At 59.2% G+C, this 19,809-nt stretch overlaps 7 protein-coding genes across 7 annotated transcripts; 2 read left to right on the top strand and 5 right to left on the bottom strand.

Moving 5' to 3' along the window:
* Nucleotides 1–357: 357 nt before the first annotated feature.
* THITE_2121963 (uncharacterized protein) lies at nt 358–1,433 on the top strand. The gene has a single exon (XM_003656758.1). The coding sequence runs from the start codon at nt 494–496 to the stop codon at nt 1,136–1,138; it is 645 nt and encodes a 214-aa protein (XP_003656806.1). The 5' UTR covers nt 358–493; the 3' UTR covers nt 1,139–1,433.
* Nucleotide 1,434: 1 nt separating this feature from the next.
* On the bottom strand, nt 1,435–2,794 carry THITE_2121961 (uncharacterized protein). Its single transcript, XM_003656757.1, has 3 exons — nt 2,480–2,794; nt 2,347–2,398; nt 1,435–2,251 (listed from the first exon to the last, which is right to left on the bottom strand). Exons 1-3 carry the CDS (start codon nt 2,612–2,614, stop codon nt 1,479–1,481), a joined length of 960 nt encoding a protein of 319 aa, XP_003656805.1. The 5' UTR covers nt 2,615–2,794; the 3' UTR covers nt 1,435–1,478.
* A 971-nt stretch (nt 2,795–3,765) lies between these two features.
* THITE_2121959 (uncharacterized protein) lies at nt 3,766–6,139 on the bottom strand. Its single transcript, XM_003656756.1, has one exon. The coding sequence runs from the start codon at nt 5,466–5,468 to the stop codon at nt 3,897–3,899; it is 1,572 nt and encodes a 523-aa protein (XP_003656804.1). The 5' UTR covers nt 5,469–6,139; the 3' UTR covers nt 3,766–3,896.
* Nucleotides 6,140–8,569: 2,430 nt separating this feature from the next.
* On the top strand, nt 8,570–11,300 carry THITE_2121958 (uncharacterized protein). The gene is made up of 4 exons (XM_003656755.1): nt 8,570–9,299; nt 9,443–10,951; nt 11,007–11,177; nt 11,242–11,300. Exons 1-4 carry the CDS (start codon nt 9,193–9,195, stop codon nt 11,258–11,260), a joined length of 1,806 nt encoding a protein of 601 aa, XP_003656803.1. The 5' UTR covers nt 8,570–9,192; the 3' UTR covers nt 11,261–11,300.
* THITE_2121956 (uncharacterized protein) lies at nt 11,301–11,981 on the bottom strand. Its single transcript, XM_003656754.1, has 2 exons — nt 11,770–11,981; nt 11,301–11,713 (listed from the first exon to the last, which is right to left on the bottom strand). The coding sequence occupies exons 1-2, from the start codon at nt 11,957–11,959 to the stop codon at nt 11,340–11,342; spliced, it is 564 nt and encodes a 187-aa protein (XP_003656802.1). The 5' UTR covers nt 11,960–11,981; the 3' UTR covers nt 11,301–11,339.
* Nucleotides 11,982–12,013: 32 nt separating this feature from the next.
* THITE_122731 (uncharacterized protein) lies at nt 12,014–13,509 on the bottom strand (the record flags this gene model as incomplete). The annotated part of the gene is made up of 3 exons (XM_003656753.1): nt 12,014–12,790; nt 12,955–13,058; nt 13,101–13,509. The coding sequence occupies 3 exons, from the start codon at nt 13,507–13,509 to the stop codon at nt 12,014–12,016; spliced, it is 1,290 nt and encodes a 429-aa protein (XP_003656801.1).
* A 3,490-nt stretch (nt 13,510–16,999) lies between these two features.
* On the bottom strand, nt 17,000–19,442 carry THITE_46001 (uncharacterized protein; the record flags this gene model as incomplete). Its single annotated transcript, XM_003656752.1, has 2 exons — nt 17,000–18,604; nt 18,669–19,442. Coding segments are annotated over 2 exons (2,379 nt in total), but the record flags the coding sequence as incomplete, so codon positions are not given.
* Between the last annotated feature and the right edge of the window lie 367 nt (nt 19,443–19,809).

The raw sequence follows: 19,809 nt of genomic DNA, 5'->3' as shown, positions 1-19,809 counted from the left end.
GCACGGGGCGTTCAGGTCCCAGGGTCTCGAAAGGCCGGTTTTGTCGTGAGGTGCAGGGGTGGCGTTTGCCTCACAATTGTCTCCATGCGGCGCCTTAGCATTGTGAGTCGGGAAATTTCCCAAACCTTCTTTCCGATTTGCGAGGGCTCGAAGAGGAGGACTGATGGCTGAACAACCATGGTCCTGGAGACGGATATAAATGTATTGTAACCCTTGAACATGTTCAATTCCTTTGGCTCTTGCGATTCCCACCTTCTGGGATTTCTCACCTTCCTATTCGAGCTTGCGTGGGGAGGAACTACTGTGTATCTCAGTGGCTGCCTTGACTCATCCTCTCTGACTTCCGGGCTCACTCGGGATATATTGAGAACCGAAGTTTCGGTCTCATCTTCATACTTTCTGGCCTCACCCACGCCAACCGAGCCAACATTAACTCAGCCGAGCTCAGCCCGTCCGTCCGTAACTATATCTGTATCCATCTGCCGGCTTCACAATGTCGCAACCTGAGCAGACCCCCCCAGAACAGCCCCCTGCCCCCTCCCATCCTCCAACGGCGTTGAAGGCCGACGACCCGTTGCCTCCGCCCATCGTGACCACCCCGAAATGCATCATCCGCGCGCACCACCCCTCCGACATAACCCGCATGCAGCGCGCGGCCGACAACCCGGCCGTGGCCAAGTACATGTCGTACCGGTTCGCGTCGCCGTACACGCTCGAGGACGCGCGGCGGTGGCTGGACCTGGCGGCGACGCTCAAGGCGCCCGGGACGGACATCCTAACGTGCTACGCCATCTGCGAGCCGGGGACGAGCGCGTACCTGGGCGGCATCGGCGTGCAGACGCGCACCGACGTCGAGGCCGGCACGTTCGAGCTCGGCTACTGGATCGGCCAGGACAGCTGGGGCAAGGGCATCATGACCGAGGCGGCGCGCGGCTTCACCCGCTGGGTGTTTGACACCTTCCCCAGCGTCGTCCGGCTCGAGGCCGGCGTGTTCTCCGGCAACGAGGCCAGCGTGCGGGTGCTGAAGAAGGCCGGCTTTGTGTACGAGGGGACGCGGCGGAAGGCGGCCGTCAAGCATGGCGTGGCGTACGATGTCATGGTGTTCGGGCTGTTGAGGGAGGAGTGTATTCGAAACTAGGGTTGCATGGCTGGAGGTGAATGTTTTGAATATACGTCGCTTACTGATGGGGCTGAGACAGAGGCTCTGGATCAACAAATGTCGATATAGACTGGGTTTCGCTTCGAATACTTCTTCCGAATCAACACGGAACCGGATGGACATATGTGCCATATCATGACACGCTCCACGCATCTCAGCCTCTGATTGCGCCTGTACAGAGGAAGCAGGCCAAACCCCCCTTATACAGTCCGTCACTGCTTGAGCCTCTCACCCCTGGCAATGTCTTCCTGCGCATCCTTCACGAGAAAACTGTTCAAAGTGTCAGCAACTTTCCGACAAGGGCCGACCCCAGACACACTCACTTATACCACAAGACAGCCGGCGCGATTGTCCCCAGGTGCCACAGACTATGCGCGTCAATGCACCCCCATAACGGCGGGAAATCAAACAGCTCCAAGCTCATCGCCATGATGACCCACGCGACCACGATCCCGGGCCACACCGCCCACGGCTGCTTCGTGCGCGCGTACCTCGTGTAGCTGAACCAGCTCCACAGCACATTCTGCACCACGCCACACGCCACGCACGCCGCGGTATTATACCCGTAATCCCACCGCCACAGCGTCAAGTACCCGACATGCGCCGCATACATCGCGGCACACAGCGCCGTCCACAGCCACAGCGCCCTCCTCGCCGCGGGCGTGGGCCTATCCAGCCGCCACAGCCTCACGACGGCGTAGTACATGCCGTACAGCACGGACGCGCCGGCGGCGAAGTAGTCGAGGCGCTCGGTCAGCGGGAAGTCGCGGGTGTGGAAGACGGCGCTGAGAAACCAAGTGACGATGCCGAGGCGGGCGAGGGCGACGTAGAAGGGCCGCATCGAGTACGAGGCCGGGATGCGGGGCAGCACGCGGCGGTGCAGGCCGTGGTAGTGCGCGGCCAGGTTGCCGAGCGAGAAGAGCACGCTGCAGGGCTCCTGCATGCCGAGCGCGCGGCGGAACGGCCACTTGCCGTGGAACTGCACGACCGGCTGCGGCGGGTCGCGCGCCCGCCGCGCCGCCGTCGTGATGTGCTGGCACGTGTAGTCGCACTCGGCCGGGCAGGTCCAGAGGAGGAGGCGGCGGTGGAGGGCTGCGCGGGGGCGTGTGTAAGTGTGGGTGGGTTTGTTTTGAGGTAGTGAGGGGTTGGTGATTTAGGGGGAGAAGGGAAGGATGGGGAGGGCGTACGAATCGGGGTTTGATGCTCTGGGTCGGGCCCGCAATTTTCCCGTTCACATATCTGGTGGTTTCGTGGCACTGTCAGTCAACAAGTTCTGCTGTGTCGCGGGAGCGCAGGACAGAAACCACGGGAAACACAAACCTGGACACACTCCCTGAACTCGGGCAGTTGGTCGCCAATTGACGCCGCTACTGGGCCAGCGAGGAGAAGAGATGCCAAAATGAGGAGGGGGATCAGGGCAGTGAGCCCGCGCCTCCCCCGCGGAAAGCTCAACATGGTGGTAGCATGGGCTCTCGGATGCTCAAGATTGGAGGTTGCTTGGGCAATGGAGTTGGGATGCTGGGGCAGTTGCAAGACGCGATCTCCGCCGCGAAGCTACCGGACCCACTCGGAACAGGGGTTCGGTCCCTGCCGAGCTCCCGGAGCCGAAACCCAGACCATTGTCGCCCGTTCGAGAAAGCTGGACGAAGGAAACGGCATAAATCGTTTTGAAGTTATTTCTATCAGGAAAATAATAAAAGCGTTGGAAAAGTGAGGGGAAAAAATGATGGGGGAAGTCTGGCAAGTGGAGAGAAAGGAAGTGAAAGCGACGGGGTAGGCATCACAGAATCACAACGGCAAGCCGCATCCATCTTCTCGCCTAATGCTTTGATTCAGCTCTATAACTAGGCAAGCAGTTAGATGAATCATCAGTGATTGTTGAACCAAGAATATGTATGGAAGTATTCCAAGAAGCGAAATCCATCAATCCATCATCCACTCGTTCATTCATTCATCCATCCATCAATTCATCCATCCATCCCCACCACGCATCACAGCCATCACCGTCCGTCGTCGCTCGCTCATGCATGACAGTCGTTTTGTCTTCAGGCCGAACTCCAGTCTATCCAGAGTCGAATCGACAACTGAGTTATATGCCGGCCACTGTGACGATGAGGTGGCGGCTGTTGAAGTGAGAAAAAAAGAGGAAAAGAGAAAGATACCCATATAGAATGAATGAAGGGGTAGGTAGGTAAGCGTGAGTTAGGAAAAAAAAAAAGTCGTGTCGTTCCGTCGTCATGTCCATCGTTAAACTTTTTGTCATGCAGCCGTCCATGATGAGCTTGGTCGATCGAGTGAAGAGAGAAAGTGAGAAAAAGTGCGAAAGGAGCGAGTGGAAAGGTGAGACATAGGAAAGAACTTGCTTAAAGAAACCCAACTTTCCGTAAACTGCCCACAAAGTGGGTATACGAAGGAGGAAAGATGAGAGGGGAAGGAAAAAAAAGGGGGAAAGACGCAGATGCCCACCCGCGACATGAACTCAGCCCCGGTGGTGATATACGTTCAATCCAGCAAGTGGGTATCTCCATCCACATCATAAATTTCGTCCCCATTCATCCATCTCTTCTTGACGTGATACGTGATTCATGTTGTCTGTCGTGAACATCGTGAGCGGCATGACGCACCGTTCCAAAGCATCTGGCTTCAAGGCTTTCCCTGAGAGCAGGGGAAGCAAGAGTGCAGAAGAAGAAGGTAATACAGAGAACCGGGAAGCGAAGGACGCGCGACCGTGGTGGTGTTACAAGGGGGACTCGGACCTGCGTCTGGCGTCCCGCTGCCGGAACTCCTTGAGGCGCTGATCGATGTAGGCCAGGCGGTCGGCGAGGTTGCTGCGCGCGGGTGGCGCGCTCGAGTCTGCCGAGAGCGGCTGGATCGTCGCGAATGGGCGGCCGAGGATGCCGAGGTCGATGCTGCCGCCTGGGTGCATGCGGTGCACCCTGTGCGGGAAACTGAAGCTGGAGCTCTCGCCCGAGAAGGGGGAGCCGAGGCGGGGTGGTGGTGGTGGGAGGACCGAAGCGTCGACCTGCGCGCCAACGTTGGGCATGCTGACGGACGATGTAAGCGTGGGAATCGGCGCCATGTTCGCAGCAAAACGGTCCTCCAGACGGGCTGCGGTGGCGGGGCGAGCTTCCCGCGGCGAAGTTGCGTCTGCTGCGGCTGCAGCGTCGATACTTGGATCCAGCCACAGATCAGAGATGATGCTGGGCCGGTGGCGCGGAACGCCGGATTGCGTGTGCCTCCGCTTTTGGGTGCCCGACCTGCTGAGACGGACGGGTGATTGAAGCGTCCGCCGGGGTCCGACGGTCTGTGACTGCCGGCGCGGTATGGAGCCGGTTAAGCCAAGCACAGCGGCGAGAGACCCGGATGAGCTGGGTCCGTAACTGCTTGCACCGAACGGCGATCCCAACCGGCGCCGCTCGGCAAAGGAAGGTTCGCCTTCGAAGGTGCTGAGAGTCTGGCCGGCGAGCGGCGGCGAGCGGCTCGGCTCTTGCGGGGGTTCGGGGTTGGATGCTGTGAGCTGCGCGAGGGGTCCCGTCGGCTGCATGCTCTCTGCAGTGCTCAAAGCAAGGGACGTGGATATGTCCTGGGTCGCGAACGGGGCCGGCGAACGAGCCGGCGTTGAGCGGCGGTTCCAGTGACGGGCAGCAGCCTGGGTGAACGGGGTGATGCTCCGCGACGCAAATCTGCAATTGCCGGCCCGGGAGCTGGCCTTCAGCCTGCAGAGCTCACGCAGGTGCGCACGGGTAGCTGCACAGGTGTGCGGCCACTGAATGAACGTGCCAGGGCTTTCCGCCGTTGGAGTGGCGCTGCCGCTCTTCGCACCTTCGCCGGAATTGGCCGCTTTGGAGAGCGCCTTGGAACCCTTCCAACTCCTCTTGGCTTCCCGCGCGACGCGGAGGCAGACGCCGCTTGGTGGAATGCAACTCTTGCCCATGCGGAACGGAGTGACCTTGGGATCCTGGAGGTACAGCATAAAAGTGGACCACAGATGGTCGCTCATCGCTTTTGTCCACGGCGCCTTCCTGGCCTTTCCCGTCTTGTCTCCTGCACGGGGAGGCGGGGCATCTTCCTCGGCCGTGGCAAGGCCGTTATCCTTGCCCTCGACCTCGCCGCCGAAGCTGTCGCAGTGGTCGTCGTCCGACGCGTGCGAGAACCGGCTGAAGAGAGACTCGCACGTCTGCGTTGATCTTGCGGTGGATGGTCTGCTGGACTCATAGTCGGGCTCCGGGGTCGACTCCACGCTGCTGATTGAGTCAACAGTCCAGTTAGGATAGCGGGTCGGAGGCAGCGACGGCCGGAGTTCGGGCATGGGGGTCTTCGGCGGCGACAACCCCCTTCGGCGGGGCCTGAGGAAGTTTATGTCTCCCTCATCGTCGCAGCGAAGACCAGGAAAGGGGCAAGCGCCATTCATGTCGTAATCGTCACTCGCAATTTCGGGTTCCTCAATGCTCGGGATAGGGACGTCGGCGGCAGCAACAGAGGCCAGAAATTGCTGCGTCGGCGCAGCCAGCTGAGATGCGACGCGCCTCCTGAGTTTCAGGCGTGGTCGTGGGGGGGAGGGAACTTGGGCATCGTCCGGCTGAGGGAACGGCTCCGGTGTCTTGGGCGCCTCATAGTCGGGGCACCTGAAGCCCCGCGGAAGGGTCGCGGGGCCGGAATGTGGATTCATTCTGTCTCTGCGCTGGAATGCCGGGCGTCATGAAGGAGTCGCGTTGAGCTATTTTGGGCGCAGCGCTGAGACGGCAAGCTGGTGTTGGCGCGCAGGCGAATGCGAGCTCGATCTGGAGATCAATTACCTCGCAGCAGCTAGCATGACATTGAATAGCCGAAGGTGCGATGACAGCAGTTGCGCCGCGCGACGGTGGCCTTCAGCGCGGGCGGGAGGGGCCGAGCCAAAATCGGATGGCTGGTGTGGGCGGGCGATGGTCTAGTGTTGGCTAAGCAGACACAACGCGCTAGATCGAGTCGCAGATTGGCGTTCTTCATATAAGTACCATCTGGCGACGATTGAGAGCTGGCGCCCGTGTACGGAGTAAAAGGGATTACGCCGTCAGGGATTTGACAGAGAAAAAAAAAAAGAAAAAGAAAAAAGAGAAAGAAAAGATGCAGCAAACAAGGAGAAGAGCACGGTTGACAAGTCTGCAGTGACCGAGGGAGTCGTGAGCGCAGCGCTTTCAGGGCCGTCTTTGTTCGGGTTGCTGTCCGGGTGTTGTCGTAATATCGTGATATCGTCCGAAAAGCACCCGAGACCCTGCGCCGAGCGCGACTGGTCGTTAACGGAGTCGCAAAGGAATGACTGCGCTGAAGGGGAGAGAGGGGAAGGGGGGGAGGAAGAGCCAGGTCGACGAAGATGGGGTGCTTTGGGAATATGTAACGGCTCATGCAAAGGGAGCGGCCGAGGGTCTGAGGTGGTGTGTGGGCAGGGGTGGGTTAGTGACTGCCAATGCCAATTCTGCTTGGCAGCACCCAGATTTCTGCAAGCCCTCCCCCCAACCAAGCACCACGAAGTGCTTGAGCTGGCCAGTGAACAACCTCAGGTGTGCCAGACTCGAGTGGATACAACCTGGCTGCAGGACCCCTGGATGACGACCTGGTGGGCGCTCGCAATTGAAGTCCAGGGTCCCTGTCCCCCAGGCCAACAACTGCTGTGGGGTGGAGAACCTGGTGTTCGGTACTGCGGCCGGATAGGCGCGGGCACGATATAGGAACGTCGCAAAGGTGATAGGATAACCGCCCGTTGACGGGTTGCGATCTCTTTGATTTGCGAATTCGTGTCAATTGCAGAGAAAGCAACGACTTGGAAGCCTCGCCGGGAGCCGGCCAACGGTCGGGCAGCTTAGCAACGGGCTGGCAGCGACGTGTCCACCACCAACCACCGCGACAGTCTTGGACTCGGGTTGGTCGAGTGGCCCCTTGTCGTTTCCGACCTGTGCCCTCTGGCGAGCAACAACAACAGTGCCCGTAGAGCGCAGTAACTCTACGAAAAACAGACACTTGAGTGGATTGCCGCAGTGGACCACTGAGGAGTCGACCCCAAGAAATTCCAAGCAACCCCGGAGTCCACCAGGCCGTGCGTTGACAGCAGTGGGACGGCGGGCCTTGGTGGAGCACCGAAACAGGAGGGAGCTTGGGGTGAGTTGGAGGTTGCGCACGCGTCGCACACGAAGAGCTGTGGTCGAATGGATGCAGAGTGTGCTGGGATGGCGGCGTGAAAATCGAGAGGCTGGAGGCATTCGGGGTGACGCGCGAGGGAACGACATGCAGGCTGCAAGCGAATGGAAACTGCCTGGAGGGGTTGACTGGTGGGGGAAAACGTCGCGCACACCAAACAACCTGGAAGCCTCAGCTCGTTTTTGAGCAAAGTACCTGAGCTAAGTACCTCGTGAACTCGGAGCCCCAATTAAGCAGCCAGCTACGGCATTCACCCAAATTGACTGCAGAATTCCTGCGCAAGCTCGTGGCTGAATTCAATCTGTACTCCGTCGCACTCGGCGATAGAATGCCAATTGAATGGAGAGAAGAGCTGGGCAACGTTGGGCAGAGCAAAAGGCTGGGGTAACAATGCCAGGGGCCGAAGAAGGAGCGACGCAGTCGTGGAGCGCCACCCCTCGGGGGCGCGATTTTTCGCGTCTAGCGACGCGCGCTAAGACGCGAGTTTAAGTGGCGTCGGCCCAATCAGACGCTTTCTCTCTCTGCCCTGTTTGGCATTAGGATTGAGATGGCAGGTACCTTATGGATTAATTGCCACGCTTTGGATGAGGGAAATGAGAGCAGTCCTGTCATAGTCATGCTCCAGTAAACATCCAACCTACCTTACACAACGGAGTTCGGATATGGATCCGTAAAGTATGAATTTTGGGAGGAATGGCTGGCTTCAGGAACGCAAGCCTTCACACAGTATGGCCAAATACCCGATGAAACTGAAGATCGGCTCTCCGGAGCACACTGCACCTTGTCGTCCGTGCGGCTCCCAGGAACCGCTTGCATGCCCGGACACAACCTGGCTTCGCATCTTGCACCCCAGTTCGCTTACCTAGATCTGGCAGGAGGCCTTGTCCCTGGCTCACTGGACGCTTCACCGCCCCGAAGCCGTCCACCTCCCACCTGGCATCCACACCGACATTGAGAGTCAAGACCCTGGCGCGCAAAGGATGTTAAATTTTCTTTCATCGTTGTCCTTCGGGAGGTTTGCAGGTGAGAGCTGAACCCGGGACGGGGCGGACTTGACCCGTCGGAACCTCGGGAGACTTCCGAGTTCGGAATGCCGCGGCGCCAGCACACCCCCCAGCGTATCCTTCCCCTCCGGCCCTGCAAGGTACCAGTTACCTTGAGCAGTGGCTGTAGAACGGAGAAGTAGACTGAAGATCGTGAGTATACAGTCTGAAGGTGTCTCGACCGGCCTGTGTTGACAGTGCGGCAGTCATTGGACGGTGGGAAGATAGCACTCCTACTCCCGGTCCTCAAGGCAGCGGACGACACGTCTCTGGGGTCGTTGGGCAGTGAAGCTGGGCATCAGGACAGCAGTTGGAGATCTCGTGAATGGTTCACTTTCCCTTCCTGCGACACTGAATGGCGGTTCCGCGGCTCCACCTGCTGTTAGCAAACTAACTGGCATCCCCATATCTGACACCTTGGCTCGGTATCAGTAAGATAGACGAACATCAGCCCTTCGCCGGACGCTCCTGCCGTTCCTCTCCCGCGTCATTCGAGCTTGCCACGTACGACGATAATATTTTAGGGTCTGGCGCTGCTGTTCGCCCCGAAATTCCAGCGAGAAGGTGCAATGTTGGGCAGAGATGCCTTGACTCGCAGCGGCCTTGATTTGTGCTTCTCGACCGAACCCCACACACTCGACGAATCCTCACTCCCCGCCCACCTTGCTTGCTTCTCCCGCCATCGCCTCGAGACCAGCACGGGACAAACTCAGATGGTGCAATCTACGGGCAGCCACAGGCCCTGCGCAGCGCACACTTCCGCCCCCGATCTCCCGCTCCTCTTCTTACGCTGCCTTGAAGAATTCCTCGCCAGCAGCGATGGACGGCCTCGTTGACATCATCACGCTCGAAAACCTCGAGCAAAAGATGCCGAGATGGGACCCGGCCAGTCCTAACCAACTGTACGCTCTGGTCGATATGGGAAGGTAAGCCAGAAGAAGAACGGCCGGCATCCTCTCCCCTCTTCTCTCAGCTATCATCTTCGTGGACGTGGCGTGGCCATGGCTCATGTCTGCCGTCTCGCGCAGAACGCATGCATCCACTGATCTGACAAGCCTCGCAACCCAAGCAACGGCATCCGCTTCTCCGTTTCGGACCTCTCGCCTCCCCGGACCCGGCTGCTGAAGTGCATCTACCGAGAGCGGGCCGCCATCTCGCTGTTTGACGCCTTAAGCGGCAGCTCATTACTGCGCTTCCCAGACGAGACGATCAAGCTGGTCTCGCAAACCTTGGCACGCTTCAACGCCATTGCGGTTGACGACTATGGCGTCCCTCCAGGTCACGTGCGCGTGTTTGCCACGGAAGCCATGCGTCGGGCTCAAAACGCCACATCCATGCTCGAGGCTATACGGGCTGCCTGCCCGGGTCTGTCCGTGTGCATTCTCGCACCCCAGGTTGAGACTCTCTTCGGCGCCGTGGGCGCTCGTTCGGGTTTCGTCGATGTGAAGGGTCTGTTCCTGGACCTTGGAGGCGGCAGTGTTCAGATGTCGTATCTGGACTCCTGCGCTGCTGCGGCCGCTGCTCGAGCCGGTGACCCTGCCCCTGAGATCACCGCAGCCCTCTCAGGACAAAGCCTGCCCTTTGGCGCCGCGCGCCTGATCCGGTTGCTTGGCAATGACGATGCCGCCGTGCATGAGGCGGCAACCTCACAACTGCGCCGGGGTCTCAGTGAGGCGTTTCAAACCTTGCGCGCTACGTTCCCGTCTCTTGCCGCAGCCGCAGCAGAAGCCGAACGGAACGAGGAGGGAGCCGGCATTGACATCTATCTTTGCGGGGGCGGCTTCCGAGGCTATGGGAGCATTCTGATGCACAACCACCCTATTACGCCATATCCGATCCCTTCTATCGGCTCCTTCACTGTTTCTGGGAAGCTGTTCGGCCGGACCCAAGACATGCTCGAGATCAACAGGTCCTTTGACGGCAAGATCTTCGGAATGTCGAAGCGGCGGCGTGCTCAGTTCCCCGCCATTGTCGCCGTGGTGGACGCACTCATCGCCGCCGTCCCGGCCATCCGCTCTGTTATCTTCTGTTCCGGCGGCAACCGCGAGGGCGCCTTGATGATGAGCTTGCCGCCAGAGATTCGGCATGCCAACCCTCTAGCATCTTTTGAGATTGCCGTGGAGGAGGCCGCTTCCACTCCCGGGCAACAGCGAGCCAGTGTCCAAGATGTCCTCGACACCTTGCGCTCCGCATTCCCTCCAGATCTGCCCTTGGCGACGACGGCCACCGTGTTCGGCCTAGGGCTGGGACCCCTTTATGCCAGCCAGATCTGGACTCGTCTAGGGGCTGATGCCGATGCTAACGCTTCTGCCGCCCTACACCATGCGATCAGCTGCCCGGACCAACCCGGCTTGACCCACCTAGCCCGCGCTGTGCTGGGAGTCACTCTGTGCGCGCGATGGGGCGCGAACTTGGCGCCTTTCGATGAGCAGCTACATAGGAACTTGCGAGCCCTTATGGAAACGGCAGACCCGGATTCGACATTCTGGGCCGACTTTACCGGCTCCGTGACGGCCGCGATGGGAATGTTGATAACGAGGTGGCCCAGGACGCAGCATGCTATGCAGCGAAATATCAGGTACGGTGGAGGTTGATTGATTGCCTTTCGTCATGTGATACACTGACACGAGCAGGTTTCGATCAACCACGGTGCACAACGAAAGGCTCAACATCCATTTAGAGATTTTTGTGGGTGCTGAGGCAGCGAAGGGTGTAGATCATGAAACCCTCCTCGGCCTTTTCAAGAATCTGAAGAAGCAAAAACATGCCGGGAAGAGAGTCACCGTGACAGTCAAACCGCTTCCGTAAGAACAAATCAGCTTCAATCCATACGGCAATCTCCATTCGAAGCTAACTGGCGTCGCATAGAGACCCAAGCCATCCATGAGGAGCGTTGTCGTGACGCTGCCCATTCCATCCGCCAGCGTTCGCGCGCTACCTACGGCAGACAATCTAACATACCTACGTCAAGCCCAATATGAAAGCTCATAACTCATAATCACCGGCACGGGACTTTCACGCTCGATGCGCGGCAGACCGGCTGCATACGCTCGAGCTCCCGCTCTCAGCCATCGGTGGAACCGGAATCCGTCGCCCATGGAGAATCTGCTACCCTGAAAACGCCTCGTACCCGTCATCAAGCTGCCGATGAATGAAGAGGAAGTTTCTGCACACGAAGTGGGGATGGTTGCTTTTTCTTCCACGACCTCTCCTGTCATGTGCATTTTCGGCTCGGGCGGCCTTTTGCCATGATGCCCATCTCTTTTCTGACGATGTACTCTTTGAAGAGCTCGTCTGTGGGTGAGACCTGCGCCAAAACTTGCTGGTCTGGAGGGCAGCGGTCAGTGCAACCTGTTCCCATTCCGTGGCCAGTCACAGCAAACTTACAGAAGCTAGGCAGTGCCTTCCATACTCCCTGGTACCTCATGTGAAGGTCGTGATCATCTGCAAAGACCTGCGGCCCGGCGTCCCTGACGCTCTTGAAGGTGGTGCTCTTGTGGAAGACCGCCGCGTATATGACGATGATGGCTTCTAAGAGTCCTCTGGTTGCCTCCAAGAAGGCATGTCTCCTCTCATTGATGGGCATGACTGGTTGCCCTCTGTTAGCCTTACATATGGTTCGTGTGTTGAAGCAATTTTGCTAACCTGCTACCGGTAGAGGCTCAGCGTTCGTTTGTTGCTGTTCCATCACCAAGCTCAACGACTGGCGGTAAATCAATATCACCTGCCACAGCAACAACCACCTCGTGACTTCGACGGTGCGGCGCATCTCCGGCGACGGGCGGGCAGCGTCTTTCTTGTTCTTGAGAAGAAACGTCTTCTCAATGTCATCAACTACCTTGCGCTCAAGCTCCGAGATTATCCGTGCAGCCTGCAGACGGAGTGAATCTTGGATGGACGACATGTTCAAGCCGAATTGATAGGCTGGAGACCCAAGCTGTTGCCGGAGAAAGAGTTGCTTGCAGCTCCAGACCTTCCACATGCACCGCATCTTGAGTAGGTTCGGCAGCAAGGTATCCGGTATTGACAGTTGTTGACCATCCAGCCAGGTATTTGTCTGCATTCGGCGAACGAATTTCAGGAGAAGTTTGTCCATTTCAGCTTCGAAGTTGCCCCCTATCTCGGCCTCAATCTGTTGCTCCGCCCACTGGTAGAGCTGGGCCTCGGAGGGAGTTTCATCGGGCAGGATTCCAAGTGGGCGACTGTTTTGCGGCCCATGATCCTTCTGGTTCGGCAGTGCGAAGGGACCAACCACGACCTCCAAAAAAGGGCTGCTGACACTATCGAAGAAGATGAAGAGTCGAAGGCGGCCATCGACGAACTGATTACGACCTGGCGTGGAAAAATCTGGGTCGTTCCATTTCCACCGTGCTTGGCCACAGTCAACGATTGCGTCCATCAGAACGGTGGACAGGACCTACCAAGCAACGGCGGGATCATGTCCGACAACGGTTTCCGGATGCATATCGACTCGGGAAATGGCCGCGCGCTGCACGCCGTGCAGACCTCGGATGGGTCGCACTGAAAAGGCCGGGTCAGTACGGTGTGGGAGGACCACCGAGGAATATGCAGGCCGCCTACCTTGGTCTTGTTTATCTTGCAGTGATAGCAAGCCTTCATCTCTCGGACCAGGCTTGTCTCCTCTGGGTGTTTAAGGACTCGTGTCTTCTTCTGGCCAAGGGGCGGGGAGTCCTGGGACTGTCCGACAGCATGCATTTCCGTGGAAGGCGAGGCCGTGGGTGGGGGCGAGGCCTCGAGACGGATGTGCAAGTCTCGAGGGGGCTGAGTGACCGAAACGCTCGGCCAAACATGAGGCAGTTGAGGTTCCTGGGAGGGTGCGTCTGGCATGGGGGTATCATCTTGGTGGCTGGGAAGCACGACGCCGGGACCCGCCGGGGTCAGCGGCGAGGGTCTGGCGGCGGGCTTTCCTTCCGAGGGAACGTCGGATTGGGTGGTTACATCCGTCACCTCATCGCGTGCCCACGCATCCCAGTCAAAGAAGTCATCAAAGTCCTCGGACGGCGTGGAGGTGCTAGCGGTCTCCTGGACGCTGTGGGGTGCAGGGTAGTCGCAGGACGGACGTCCTGAACCCGTGGCTCCATGGAAGAGCCGGAAGCGGTCTGGATTGTCTGACATGGTTGGTCCGCCTCTCTAATCTGCAGGACTAACGGCCGGCTGGGCTTGATGTGCAGCCGAGACAAGCAAACCAGCAACGACAAGCGGGTCGAACAAGACTAAACGAGGCAACACCAAGACCGCCAATGGTTCCGATATCCTCGGGGATAGGGTGATGCTATGCGGGGTGCTCGAGAGGAAAGGAAGATTTGGGCAGCCAGATGAGGGTTTCCGCTCGAGTTTTCTCTGGCCCTCCAGCACGTCGACGAGCCTCATCTCGTCCTCCCGTCTGGCTCTTACAACTTCGGGGCGTCTTCTCGATGACTTCCCAAATCGCTCTGGCAGGGGTGGCTGATTGGCCGGATTGGCGGCCCACTCAGCAATGGCTGGCCAATGACATCCCTGTGCCTGTCCGAAAACTCGAGTCGCATGGAACAGCGGGACAGAAAATAGGGTCGTTCAGTTGTTTGGTCATTGGAACGCGGGAAGCAGAATGAGCGCTGGGAGAACATGCTTCGACGATGTGTGCGGACAGAGTGCCCTTGACATTTGGCTAACACTCCGTCTCAGCTCCGCAGGTCTTTACCTTGAGGATTTCGCTTAAGCTGCCATCCGCAGGCCCAACAAGCTCGAACTCCGCTCAATTCTCGCCTTCGGTTTGGTGGAAAGCGACTCGCATCTGACTTGCGGCTCTCTCATCCTCTACGCTCCGGCTCCCTGAACAGCACACCAGGCAGGCAGACTAACAGTTACTGGATTCCTTTGAAGGTAGCATGGATGTTGGCATCGGCATGGTCATTGACCTTCACTTCACCTTCCTCCTGGCCCGAGGACAAAGCAACCTCTAGGGATCTACACTCTAAAGTCGACGATGGTGCTCGGGTTGTTGGCTTCAACAAGCTCGCTACATCTTTTTCTGTCCACCGGTCCAGTTTTGCCAAGGTTGGGCTTTTCCAGAAACAACCCCCGCGGCGCTGTTGGGTGTGTTTCATCCACCCCACCACCTCCGATCTTGGGAATGTGCTCGTCCTCCTTCTTGACATTTGGGTCGCTGGGCGCATACGCATTCGGATGTTTTGGACACAATTGCGCCAAATACGCCTGGACGTCTTCGCCGGGACGGCAGGCAACAACGCTATTTTGGGCCATTGTAGGTTCAAGAGGGCATCCAGGCGGGTGGCTCCTGGGTCCTTTCGACAAACAGTAGGTCCAGGATGTCGCTCTGGTCATGGAGCGCGCAAATGCGCCCTGTCCTGGCCTGCAACCCGCGGTCAAATTGGGGTTCGCAGGCTTCAAAACGCGCCACTTTTGGAGGTGACACGGGACAGGATCGACACCAACGCACGCACGTTCGGTCATGCCGTGGCATGATGCCTTCGGCGCTGTTGCGCGGGACGGTGCTTGCGCAGGGGGGGTTGCGGCTGTGTAACGAACCGGATTTTGGTCGGGTGGGTAAGCCAAGCAGGTGAAGGTCAGCTCGGTGTGTGCCTCACACCTACCTACCTTAGCTTCCCATTGGCGTCCGCGGTGGGCGGAGCTGAATCGACTTCCTTCTCGGCGTGTAAGTCGCTTTGCTCCTTGGCGCTCCTGTCCAAGCACTTCGGGGAACCCGAGCTTGCGCGTTACGGGGCCTTGGGGCAGGATTGGACTACCACAGGAGCGGCAAGTTCTGAGTCGCGCGTCTGTGGACATGGTTTGTCGATAGAGACTGCGTTACGCATTCGATCACTCACGTGGCACTGTGCAACACGAACGCGGGGCTAGACGACAAACTCCTGTCGCTTGAACGAATGATATCCGCCAGGAGAGGGACAGAACAGGAGTAGACGAAAGTGGCTGAATAAGCACTTCGAGGGCACTGAAGCCTTGACGGCGAACACGCGCCTGTGTTACACGCGGCAGCCATGTCTTGGTTTGTACTGAATGGTCTGTCTTGCCGTACACTGACAACCTGGCATCCGAAAACAGGGTGAACTGAACCACCGCCCGGTATACCAAGCAACTATTATTAAGCTGTTGAAGACTTCATGAAACCCACGCAGACCCAACCTCAGGCTTTCTTCTCATGTCATTGTTTTCCCCTCCGTCTCAGGTCTCTCCACAACACTCGCGAGAAGAGATAGATGCACCTTTTCCGCTCCGCAATGCTTGCCATGCAATACCATGCCATGACGACACCACCCAGCCAGGATTGCTGAAGTTGAGTATTAGATCATGCTCCTTTTTCCAGTGCCATGCACCAACATGCTCCTGAAAAGAAAAGATGAGAACCACAGGTCCGCACAACAGCCCAGCGGAACAAACAAAACACAAACCAGGAAGAAGGGAGTCGAAATTAAGAGGTGGGGTATCATCTATACAGATGCCGAACCAGGCATCAGACGAATCTTAGAAGTAAAAGAAACCCACGAAGAAGAGATAAAGAAGAAAAAAAAAAAATCAAAACAGGAGAAACATGCTCCCCTTTTTTGTGCCAAACCATGCAGCGCTTACCAGGAAGTCACAAGAAGCCGGCCAAAGCGCCGGGAAGAATAAAGACGAAAGAAAAAAAAGAAAGAAAAAGAAAGAAAGAAAGAAAGAAAGAAAGAAGAAAAAAGAAGAAAAAAACCCGAACCGAAACCAAGACTCAGAAAAACAGCTTCTTCTTCGTCTTCTTCCCATGATCCATCCCCTTCAAGATGTCATCAAACGTGCTGCCGCCGCCCAGCGACTCGCTCGCCGCATGCCCCAACCCGGGCGCACCACCATAGCTCGACTTCCTCAGCTGCTGCTGCTGGTACTGGTGCGCCGCATCACCCAGGAACTCACCACCCGCGCCGCCGCCGCTGATGCCGCCGATGCCGCCGCCAAACTGCGACAGCGCCACGGCCGAGCGACTCGCGCGCAGCATGCCGGGCTGGGGGCGCCCCTCTCCTAATCCTCCTAACCCTGCTCCTAATCCGCCTGCTGCTACTGCTCCACCGCCGCCATTGACGCCGCCATTGATGCCGCCGTTGATGCCGTTGAGACCGTTGATGCCAGCGCCAGCAGGAGCAAGGAGAGACCCGGCGCTGAGCACGCGCGACGACGCGCGCTGGTGGACCCCGCCCATGCCCATGGCGGCTGCGGCGGCAGGCGGCGGCAGGGCCAGCGGCTCCAGGCCGATGGCGATGCTGGCGCGGAAGGCCTGGCGGGCGCGCTCGTCGGTCGAGCCAGCGCGCGGGCGGAGGTGCGGGGAGTTGTGGGCCGAGGGGCCCGGGGAGGCGGCGGCGAGGGAGGCGGGCGATTGTTGGTGGGAGGTGGTCGTGGTGGTCGAGGTCGTGGTCGTGGGATCGGGCGGGTTGTTGTGAGGAGGCCCCCCCGCGGAGGGGGAGGAGGAGGAGGAGAAGGGGTCCATGTCGTGGAAGACGGCGCGCGGGGGTTGGAGGGGGGAGAGTTGGGGTGGGGGTGACGGTTGTTGTTGTTGTTGTTGCTGCTGCTGCTGGGAGGATGGTTGGGGGGGGAGGGCGGCGCCGGCGACAGCGGGACCGAGGGCTTCCCATTCCTTGGCGGCCAGCCAGCAGTGCGAGCGCATGTAGATGCCCTCGACCGAGAACATGACCACGTCGGCGGAGAGCTCGACGATGTTCTGGCCGGCGGTCTGGTACCACATCTTGCGCACCTCGCCGGCGTCCTCGGTCCACGGCGGGTTGCCCTGTGGCGCCTCGCAGAGGAAGTCCTCGACGCCCTCGGTGTAGCGCAGCCCGGGCGCGTCGACGACCAGCATGGGGAGGGACTGCAGCACGGCGTAGAGGAAGAGCCAATAGCCGATGCGCTGGTCGGCGAGGTCCTGCGGGCTGGCGCCCCGGGCTTCTCTGAGCTCGAAGTCCTTGTAGGCGAGCAGGAAGGGGAACTGCAAGGCGTCGGTGTCGATGTTGCGAGCTTTGAGGAGGATGAGCTGAAGCTCGTGCGGCTGCACCGCCTTGCTGTACTTGGCCTGCTTCTTGGCCGGCATCTCGTGGAAGTTCTCGTAGACGGCAGTCATGCTCGGGATCTTGGGGATATCGAACGGGATCGGAGGCAGCACAGGAGGAGAGGACTTATCAAACTCGCTGAGAACCTTGCGGAGCGCCGATATCGATGCGTCACCGAGCTGCTTCTCCTTGGAGCCCTCGCTGGGATCGTCATACATCTCGCCGATAACGCGGGGCGTGATGGACTGGCGATCCACCAGGAGGTCGTAGAGCGCGCAGAAGTCCGAGTAGAGGATCTTGAGGCACTGGCGATTCAGCCCGCTCTGGGAGAAATAGTTCTTGTGACTCCGCGCTCGCGGAGGCCAGTTGCCGAAGAGGCTCTTGTAGTAGCCCAGGACGAAGCTCCTCATCTTGCCGAAGGCGTTGCGCCACTCCTTGAACCTGACGCGCTTGTACTCTTCAGTCGAGGTCGAACTGGCGATCCCGGCGAACAGCGAGGGGAACTCGAACGCCTCGAGCCGCGTATTCACGTTGGCCCGGCGCCCAGCCAGGTCCAGATGGGCACGGTCCAGCCGCTTGCGCGTGCTGACCGAGATCCTGTCGAAGAGGGGGGACTTGAGGTGTCTGAGCGCCTCATACTTGCCCACGGCATGGACGAACGCCTCGTTGTACAGGTTCCATGACTTCATCTGCTCGGCTAGGATAAGCGCCTCGAGCGTCTTTTCCCTGCTGTGGCGCACGTCGGCAATGCCAAACTCGTCCATGAGCAGACCGAAGGCTGTGTCGACTGATTCGCCCATGGAAGATCCGTCGTAGCTGGTGAAGTTGAATCTGCGAAGCAAGCCCGCGACCTGAAGGAGCGTGGCAAATAGGGTTGGGTGTTCAGCGGTCCCCACGAGGGGTTGGTGCGTCAACAGGGCAAACAGGTTTCGGGCTGCTACGAGGCAGTCGAGATCCGTGTTCCCAAGGGGCAGGTACAGATGGCCTTCAGTGACGGGACGTGTGGCCGACGCCGCATCGGGGTACAGGCCCGAGGCTGCCATCATCTCTGTCACCAGAAGCTCGTTGAGGACGGCTGACGCGCTGAAGATCTGGTCGGCCACCCTGAAAGACGGCCCGCGGCCGCTCTGCTTCGGGTGTAGGTAGACACAGACGTTGCCAGACTCGTTCCACAGCTCGGGCACCTAGAGACGGGTAAGCGCACTGTCACAACGTTGCTGACGGTGAGAATCTCGGCGCGTAACCCACCTTCTCTCCATTGACAAGTGGCGCTGTGTTGTACTCAACTTGGCCGTCCGGGGTCATGACCCACGCGCCAGGCCCCCTCGGCCGGCTAGCATCCGAGTTGGCCCTCGACCGACCGCCGGGAAACCAGCTCATTCTCGATCTTCGCCTGTCCGTAGCCGAGGGGGGACTTCCCTCGCTAGAGGGCTTCGAATGCGCTCGACCACCGACGGGACTTGACACCACTCGCAAGCCGTCAGCCGAGCTGTCGCGGATGGTTGGCGGTTGGGCCGACACACTGCGGCCGCGGGGACTCGGCGACGGAGACGGATGCCGCGGCTGTAGTCGGTTTGGCTGCAGCATCGCTGCGGCCGGCGGCCGATCCGGAGAAGGGCTCCTCTCATCAGGGGTAGCCTGCGTCGCGGTAACGGCTGGGACGCGCTGGGGCGTGCCGGGCTCCGTGAGCAACGCGGGAGGGGCCGGTGGCGGGGAGCGCGGGATGGGCGGCGCCTTCTGAAGCGCCTTCGGAGCAGGGGACTCAAAGGAGCCGCCTTGGTCGGAGAGGGGAGAGAGCTGGTCGTCAGGCGACAGCGGAGTGGATGCCGTGTCGGCCTCGAAGCGCGACGACGACTCGGAAGCCTCGCTGGTCCGGGCGGTGGCCGTGGTAAGGGTCGGCGCAGAGCTGGTCAGAGAGTCATAGGTGGACGTTGAGCTGCCCGGGATGGGCTTCCGAGAGATCGCGGACGATGTCGAGGAGCGGGAACCTGTGCGGGATGTAAGCTTTGGTAGGAAGGACATCAGCCGGCCAAAACTGCGCGTCCTCTTTGCCATCCCCATTGTGCCAGTGTCGCTGTCCATCTCTTGTCCTTTGGTATGGGCTTCCTGGCTTTTTTTTTTTTCCCCTTGGCTTGAGACGAGCGCTGCGGCTAAGGAACCCGCACAACTACGCATCCTTCCTCCGTCCTCTGATCCTCTGAATGAAGGTCTGAGAAGCTCGGCGCGGCGAGTGATGTGCCAGGTTCCAAGCCCCTCGTCTCGCTCAATGGTTTTTTTTTGAATTTGATGTGATTTGCCGCCGACTCAGCGAGCAGACCCGCTTTCCCTCTCTCTCTCTCTGGTGTTCTTGCGCTCTGCCCTCCTCCTCCTGTCGTATTCACGGTGACGC

The sequence above is a fragment of the Thermothielavioides terrestris genome, chromosome 5 (genome assembly GCF_000226115.1).
Source record: "Thermothielavioides terrestris NRRL 8126 chromosome 5, complete sequence".
Classification (NCBI taxonomy): domain Eukaryota; kingdom Fungi; phylum Ascomycota; class Sordariomycetes; order Sordariales; family Chaetomiaceae; genus Thermothielavioides; species Thermothielavioides terrestris.
This window is presented reverse-complemented; position numbering and strand designations above follow the sequence as displayed.